The 7,774-nt window shown below is 36.7% G+C and overlaps 1 protein-coding gene across 5 annotated transcripts; it reads left to right on the top strand.

The window, feature by feature from the left end:
* The first annotated feature begins 477 nt into the window (after positions 1-477).
* Positions 478-6,067, top strand: LOC114720307 (plant cysteine oxidase 4). Of its 5 annotated transcripts, none has more exons than XM_028905948.1 (6): positions 478-602; positions 1,189-1,493; positions 3,715-3,860; positions 4,160-4,307; positions 5,416-5,619; positions 5,711-6,067. In XM_028905948.1, the coding sequence occupies exons 2-6, from the start codon at positions 1,391-1,393 to the stop codon at positions 5,827-5,829; spliced, it is 720 nt and encodes a 239-aa protein (XP_028761781.1). In that variant the 5' UTR covers positions 478-602; positions 1,189-1,390; the 3' UTR covers positions 5,830-6,067. The 5 variants fall into 5 exon arrangements, with proteins under 5 accessions (XP_028761781.1, XP_028761782.1, XP_028761780.1 ...); XM_028905949.1 differs by having other exon boundaries at positions 1,186-1,493; XM_028905947.1 differs by having other exon boundaries at positions 478-645.
* Positions 6,068-7,774: the final 1,707 nt, after the last annotated feature.

Raw genomic sequence — 7,774 nt, 5'->3', positions numbered from 1 at the left:
AATCATTTTTTTTATACACATAAAGAAAACGTCAATTATTACAGGCTTCTCTAATAATTATGCATTTCATTATTTAAAAATATGCTTAAAATTAGAATTTACTCAGCAATTGCATTGGCAAAATTATCGGCAAAAAACTTTTAAAATTAATTTATCTCTGTTTTTTTTTAACAACTGTTTAAACAACGAATGCAGAATATAGTATTATTTTTAAGAAACAAGAAATCTATAAAAAAACATTAGGTATATAATTTTGAGATGAACAATTAAAAAGTGTTCAATGGCTTTTTATTTGTAGTTGTTTTTTTTATGACATTTTAAAATAAAATTGAATTATTTTAATCCAATTTGTTTTTTGTTAAGCGCAGCTTTTCCTTAAAAAAGCTTAAATCGACCGCAAATCCAAATCTGAGCCCGAGAGGACAGTGCGATGACGTGTTCAAAGTCCTTCTCAGGCAATTTCAACTCCTCGCCCTCACTTTAACAGCGATCACTCGCTTACTTTTTATGCTAAGTCATCCTTCCTTCAGTTCTTCCAACCTCGTCGCCTTCATCTGAAGCAGCAAAAGAACCTTTCTTCTCTTCCAGTCATGGGCATCCAGGTGCGATGTTCTGCAACTGCCCTTCATTTCTTTTTCGGTTTTGGTGAGTTTCATTGAAAACTTTCAGTCCGTTCAGTTTCTAATCCAAAGCGCGTTTTTGGTCTATTAACATGCTTGTTTCAAGTCCTTGGCATCACCTCTATTATTGGGTCATCTTTTCATGTTTCATTTTGCTTAATGTTCTCTTATTTCTTTCTTGGTTTAACAGTGGATACTTCCTGTTCCTACTCAAAACACGGGTCTTTTATTCTGGGGATATTACATTTGATGCTTAGCATCTGCATTTTCAGCGGAAACTAATTAGAGCAAGTACATTTGGTCACTTATTTTTTTAATTTCCTGTTGATGGCTGTGAGTTTAGTTATTTTTTATGAACAAAGGGATCCTATTTTTGTGAATGCCTCTGCTAAGAAACTAAAAAGGGAAAATGCAATTGAATCTTAGTGTTCTCAAACGATATTTCATCCTTCCAAATGATTGCATTCGTACTGCATACTGATTTGACATTAGGACTGATGTGATATCTGTATTTGAAATCAAACTTGTTTATCTCTGGCTTGATTATTACTTGTTGCTGGTTCAGTAGGTGACTAAATGAGATTAGCTGCGAAGGATCAAACGAAAGCCATGCAGACTTATTACTGTTGGTTTGATTCTGAGACTGAGATGCAGTTAACGTCCGTTTGTATATCCAGTTCCCACTGCAATCGAAAAGCTGCTTACAAAGTGTTAATAGCCTGTTGAATTTGGGGCTTTTGTCTAACTACCTGAGTTGGTCCCTTTACAACATGCCATACTATATACAGAGACTTTACAGGCTGTGCAAGGCATCCTTTTCTCCAGATGGGCCGGTATCTGAAGAAGCCCTTGAAAATGTTCGTGAGAAGTTAGGTATATTTCTTATTTTCTTTATTGGGTTTTCATTAAAGGCAGATGTTTGTTGTTAACTCCATAGCTTTCCCTGCCCTGAATTTCATGCAAATTTGATATTCCTATGACTAATTTGTTGTGATTACTCATCCCTAGTGAGCTCACCAACTAATCATCGATTACTAAGAATCTGTCTGATTCATTTCTTAATTTTTTTTAACGTTTACTTTGTGAGATGTGATTGCCAACGACTTGTGTAAATGGTGTTATAATAATACAAGATTCTAAATTGGTCTGCATCAAAGTTTTCCCATGTACCATACACAAAGAACATCAGGGCTTCCTCTTTTGCTATTCTTGTTCCTCAAGGCAAAGTTTCGCTTTTGCCTGCTAGAGTTATCATGAGTTATTATTGGGATTGTGTGTCCCTAATCTTTCACATCTTTTCTTTTATGAGGGAATTTATTGCGAAGGAAGGGTAGGTAGGGAGCCTTGATATGAACCTAGTATTAGTCCAGTACGAGTTACTTAAAAGACAACTAAACTCTGTTTTGACAGCTGCAATCCCTATGAGCTATAAGTGGGGAATATCATTTATTAAGGTGATTGTTGAATAGCAATACTCTTGGTACTTTTCTCCTTTTTCCCCTATTTGATATCATGTATTTGGGAGATCTTGTTTCTGCTGAGGATGTGGAAGCTAACCCCAAGAAGATAACAATAGTTGCACGTCCTACTCCATATTCTATTAAAGCTCTGAGGGTTTTTGGGACGTAAGGGCTATCATAAAATGAAGATTTGTGAAGGATTGTGGGAGATTAAGTAAGGCCCCAATGTATGTGGTGAAGAAGAATGAGAGTCTGTGCTATTTTTGGCTCACCCAAATTTCAAAGAAAATTTGCAGTGGAAAGAAGTCTATCTGATGGGAGTTTAGGGGTGGTTTTCTCTCAGCAGGGGCATCCTATAACTTTTGCAAACTAATTTCTATACCTGAGTATGAGAAATTCATCTGCATATGAGAAGGAACTAATCGCCATTGTCTTTACAGCCAACAGTGGAGATTATACCTTCAAGGGCAGAAATTCATCACCGAAACTGACTATTGACCCCTTAAAAACTTGCTTAAATCATGGGATCTTTGCTTTGAAATTGTATACAGTGAAGGAAATGAAGATGGATCTGCAGATGCTCTTCTAGAAGTGAGCACCCACAATAAGAGCTTGCACATGCAGCCATTATGGCAAGTGCTGCAAACCTAGCTAATTGAAGTTCAACTATCATGGGAAGAAGATAACAGAGTGCTATCTCTCATAGCCCAGTTGCTGAATGGTCCTCTCTATCGTCCTCAGTATCCATGGGGTAAATATTTGCTTAAAAGGAAAGGAAAATTAATGGTGGGTGCAAATCAGAATTTGAGGAAGCAATTATTACAAGGAGATGCAGCTGGTGAACATTCAGGCATGTAAAAGAGTCTCTGCCATTCATGGAGTCTCAGGGATGTCAGGATTGGAGTCTTGCTGGCGATGGTGAGCTTTGATACCTTGTTACTATTCCAGATGAGAAGTGAATATGAAATCATGCAATGTTATTCAAGATCTCCTGAGACATGCAAGCTGATATATAAAGTTCGGTGAGTTAACTTACTCACTGAACTATATGCAAACAAGTCCAAGGACTTGGGCCTTGGCCCATAGCTACTGCAATACATACACTGTTAGAAAATAACTAACTCGGTTGTGATAGCTGCAATCCCTCTAGGCTATAAATAGGGAATATCATGTACTTAGGTGCAGTTGTGTTGAATAACAATATTCTTGATACTTTTCTCTCTTTTCCATTGTCTTTTACCATTTTCCTTGTTCATGAAATGAGTCTTCACTGGTCAGTGAAGGACAAAACTAGCAATTTCCCTTTTTTTTCTTTTTGCGTGTGTATTGTGAATTCTTAGACCTGATTTTAAGGTGTAACACGTTTTTCCCCCACTATTAGTTGCTTAATTTCTTATCATGGTAGCAGAGCGGTGGGGTCTGGGTTAGCCTGAGTGATGACAGCTTTTGACATAACCTAATTTATGCTGTTAATGTCATCTAAGATGCACAAACGCATTGATATCATCTTAACTCTGCTTATACATATTTGTTCCCTCATAATGTTCTGATGTGCTGCATAAGCCCATTTTGCTCTTGCTATGTAATGATTTAATTACAATTCATTTTTATTAACTTTTGACATATTGCTTCAGAAAAAATCAAGCCAGCGGATGTTGGTCTTGAACAGGAGGCCCAAGTCGTTCGTAATTGGTCTGCTCCAGTGCTTGAGCGTAATGGTAGCCATCAAACATTGCCACCGATCAAATACTTGCATTTGCATGAATGCGACAGCTTCTCTGTAAGCACTGAATCTTAGAACTCCTCATCATGTTTAGTACTTAAATAGGACTTGCAGTTAGCGATTTTTATGAAGGTATTTCTTCGATGAGGTGGTCTCCCAAGAGACTGAGTTCTCATTGGTTGAGTAGACTATAAAAGGTGTAACGTGAAAACAGTAGTTACCAAATCGCTTTGTTATTAATATTATTTTGTCTTGTTCAAATCGCACACAAATGTTCAACCTCTTGAGAGGTCCAACTCTATGTAGAATTACCCTTATATTAAAGTTGTTTCTCATTCTAATTTTGTTTTCTGCAGATAGGAATATTTTGCATGCCCCCCTCCTCTATCATTCCTCTCCATAATCATCCTGGAATGACAGTGTTGAGCAAGCTCTTGTATGGATCATTATATGTTAAATCGTATGACTGGATTGATTTGCCTGGCTCTGGTGATCCATCTGAAGGTATGTGTTTTATGACTTTGCATGCTCTTGTGTTGCTCTGTCCAACTTTGTAGTCCTCTGTTATTGCCCTTGGAATTATCTAACCGTAAATGTTAAGTGTTGCCTTGTCTTTGTACTTTTGAAGGATATTGTTTTATGAATAGCCCTTTTAAAATCTGACGTGGAAGAAAATGATAAGGCTTACTTGGTCCAGAAGTATGCTGAAGATCTGTGACCTTCCTTCTGTAATGTGATCCCTCTCAAAAGCATATGCAGTAAGATGAAATTGTATTCTACTACAAATTGAAATTGACTGGTGGTATTTTTGGGAAAAGGGTAGTGAATGGATTATATTGAGCGCCTCATCCAATTTTTGTTTTCTCTGTCCAAAAAGCTCACAGGAAAATGTTAGTCGGAATAGTTAGTTTCTCTCTATTCTAGGGTGATACTCATTACGAAAAGGTAATTTGACGCAGTCTTGTGGTGTCAACTTTAAGCCCTTGATCACTAAATTTTGCCAGATAGTGTAAACATGAAAGATGGGTCGATGTTTCTATATCATTTAAACCTTCTTGGCCAAGTTTTATGAATGGGCCAAATATTCTGTCTAGGCTAGTAGTAGGGCGAAATTCAAGTTGATGGACAAGCCCTTTTTTCTGTTATGGGATGAGATGCTTTCGTCAAGCCCCCGCGCTCAAACCAAATCTGTAAGCAGTAACTTCGTTATGGTCATTTCTTTGGTCCATGTGACAACGACGAAGGCTCAATGGTGTAGGCACAAGAGGGATTTTTTTTTTCCTGGTCTAAATTTCACTTTGACTTCTGTTGATATAGAGATCTACTTTATTGCAATTTGCAAGGTTCTGGGTTTCATAGTTTTTGCTGCATTATGGCATGATCCATAAAGTCTGACAAGAAAAGGTTAACATGTCCTGTAGGAAAACCTCCGCAGATGCTAACTTTTTGGCTAGCAAGGCTATGTATTCCTTACCTGTTCAATGCTATTTGTAAAATGTTTTCTTCTATTAATGATTGTTTAAAAAACCATAGTTTCTCCTGTTTGAAATTGTCACATCCTATCCTTCCTCTTTTGAGAAATTACTACAAAACCAAAGTTTTTGTTTGGCAGCTAAACCTGCAAAGCTTGTCAAAGATACGGAGATGACAGCACCGACCCCAACAACAATTCTTTATCCTACTAGTGGAGGAAACATTCATTGCTTCAGAGCCATAACTCCTTGCGCAATCTTTGATATATTGACTCCTCCATATTCTTCAGAACATGGAAGACATTGCACCTATTTCCGGAGATCCCCCAGGAGAGATCTTCCAGGTAATGTACTTAATTCATAGTAATAGTTGCTGCTAATCTTGAGGACTTTGCAGTCTCCTACATAACAGTGACAATGTTCATTGAATTGCAGGCAGCGTTGAATTGGATGGAATGACAGTTTCTGAAGTGACTTGGTTGGAAGAGTTTCAACCTCCGGATGACTTTGTGATCCGGAGAGGGCTGTACAGGGGTCCTGTTATTAGAACGTGAAAGATTACTTCGTTTTTAGCGCATCCTACGCTCAAGAATTTGACTTATTATTGTGGGGGGACATTGAAAGGAATTATGAGGGTGAGTTATCAAAAGCCATTGAAATACTTTTATTCTTTGTTTATATCAGGCATTTGGTTTGTACATAACCATGCCCATATAGAATAGTCGCCAAGTTACCTTGGCACTTATGTCTCACACTTGATAAATATTTTTATTTAACTACAGCTTAACATTACTCCCTTTGGTCCTTTATTCAAAAAACTCTTGCGAACTATTTTCATGAGATTAAAAAATTTACTAAAATTGATAAATGTTAACAAAATTACTATAACTTTCCAAAATTATTTTATGATTGGTGTATTGGGAGAAAAGGTAATAAAGCTACTACACTAATCTTAAATATGAAAGTTAGTTTATGATGTAATTTATAATGCAAACTAATTTTTATATTTAGAACCAGACGTAGTATTATTTTAGTTAAGAGTCAAGCTATCCAAACAGATGATAAATTTTTTATTAAATTTTACAAAGGATTTTTTATGAAGGACTAATAGGTAGGGTTTTAAAAGTGGATTTTATCGGAAAGAGTTTTTTTTTATTTAGTGTATATATATAAAATAATATTCATGTAAATTAATTAATAAAAGTAGCCTAGACAAAGTAAACTAGCCTAGAGTTTAAACTTTAGAGTCATGAAAAAGTGGCTCAAAGTTTAATTAGGGTCTCTTCAGGAAGTATTTGAAAACATTTATAAGCATGTTTTATTTCAACCGACACAATTTTTTTTTACATATTTATTTTGTATTTTATAAATTATACTTAAAAAATTATTTATAAACTATTTCAAATCAACCTTTAAAAATCTCAGCCCACGTAAGAGCTTTCTATGTGGGAGTTTTCACATGGTCTTTGAAAATCAGGGAGAATTTTTCATAAACTCGCAAAAATTGTGAGAAAATATCACCAAACCCGCATAGGAACCCTGATTACTACACTTGGTACTAGCCAAAAGGCCAAGAAGGGCATAGGAATGGGAGTTTTTCTCATGGCCGTTGGAAATCTGTGAGGAATTCTCACGGCCACACAAAAACCTCAAGAAAACCTCAAACTCGCAACTCGCAAGAAGGGAGCTCTTAACTTTCCAAGTGGAGACTTTTCTCGTTGCCTTTTGAAAATTCATGTTAATTTCTCATTAGCTCCCAAAAATCGTGAGAATTTTGTCACAGTCTTACAAAACCCATGAGAAAATCTTACCCCCACAAAGAAGCCCTCACTTTTCAACTACAGATCAGACTTTTCTCACAGCGACCTCTAAAAATTCTCATGACCTCGGAATTACACCCAGAAAACAGAAGGCAACAAAGTAAACATGTTTATTATTGTCTTCTGATCTAATGAATGTTCCGAGTATATGTAGTGAGTTGGAATGGACAGCAAAGGTTGCCCTCCATTGGCTACAATGAGTGAAGTAAGAGATGACAAGCTAAGATCAGATTGCCAATAACTATTGAGTATTGAGGGAATTTCTTGAGATTCTGACCAGAAATAAACAAAAGGCGGGCTGAGCAGAAGACAACAGAGAGAGGAGCAAGTAGCCAAAATGGCTGGCAAAATTTAAGATAGGACTCTCCACTAAACACGGGCATGTGATCATTTCCGATCTCTAGCTAAGCTTCAACCATGCGGGATGCCATTATTCTGTGTGTGTGTGTGTGTGTGTGTGTTGTGCAGTACAAAGCCTACTGTTTTGTGATTTTGGCGAAAGAGTCGCCGCGAAGGTAGGCATTACATCGTGCGACTTTGCTCAGAACTGGAACAAGAAACAGAAAAGATCCCTATTTGCACCTTGCACAGCCCAAAGATTCTGTCCATTATTATATTTACTGCAGTTTAGACACTGAATTTATGATATTCTTACTTCTGTTTTACAGATAAAATAATA

This window comes from Neltuma alba, unplaced genomic scaffold (assembly GCF_004799145.2).
Source record: "Neltuma alba isolate B1F8T4 unplaced genomic scaffold, ASM479914v2 tig00011972_pilon, whole genome shotgun sequence".
Taxonomy (NCBI): Eukaryota; Viridiplantae; Streptophyta; class Magnoliopsida; order Fabales; family Fabaceae; genus Neltuma; species Neltuma alba.
The sequence above is the reverse complement of the archived record's forward strand: the minus strand, read 5'-3'. Positions and strand labels throughout refer to the sequence as shown.

What these genes read in the sequence shown, in the direction of transcription:
- LOC114720307 (XM_028905948.1), top strand. Translation starts at nt 1,391, where the DNA reads ATGCCATACTATATACAGAGACTTTACAGGCTGTGCAAGGCATCCTTT. An exon ending in ATGAATGCGACAGCTTCTCT is followed by an intron (nt 3,861 to 4,159) that starts GTAAGCACTGAA and finishes TGTTTTCTGCAG; the next exon opens with ATAGGAATATTTTGCATGCC. An exon ending in CCCCAGGAGAGATCTTCCAG is followed by an intron (nt 5,620 to 5,710) that starts GTAATGTACTTA and finishes ATTGAATTGCAG; the next exon opens with GCAGCGTTGAATTGGATGGA.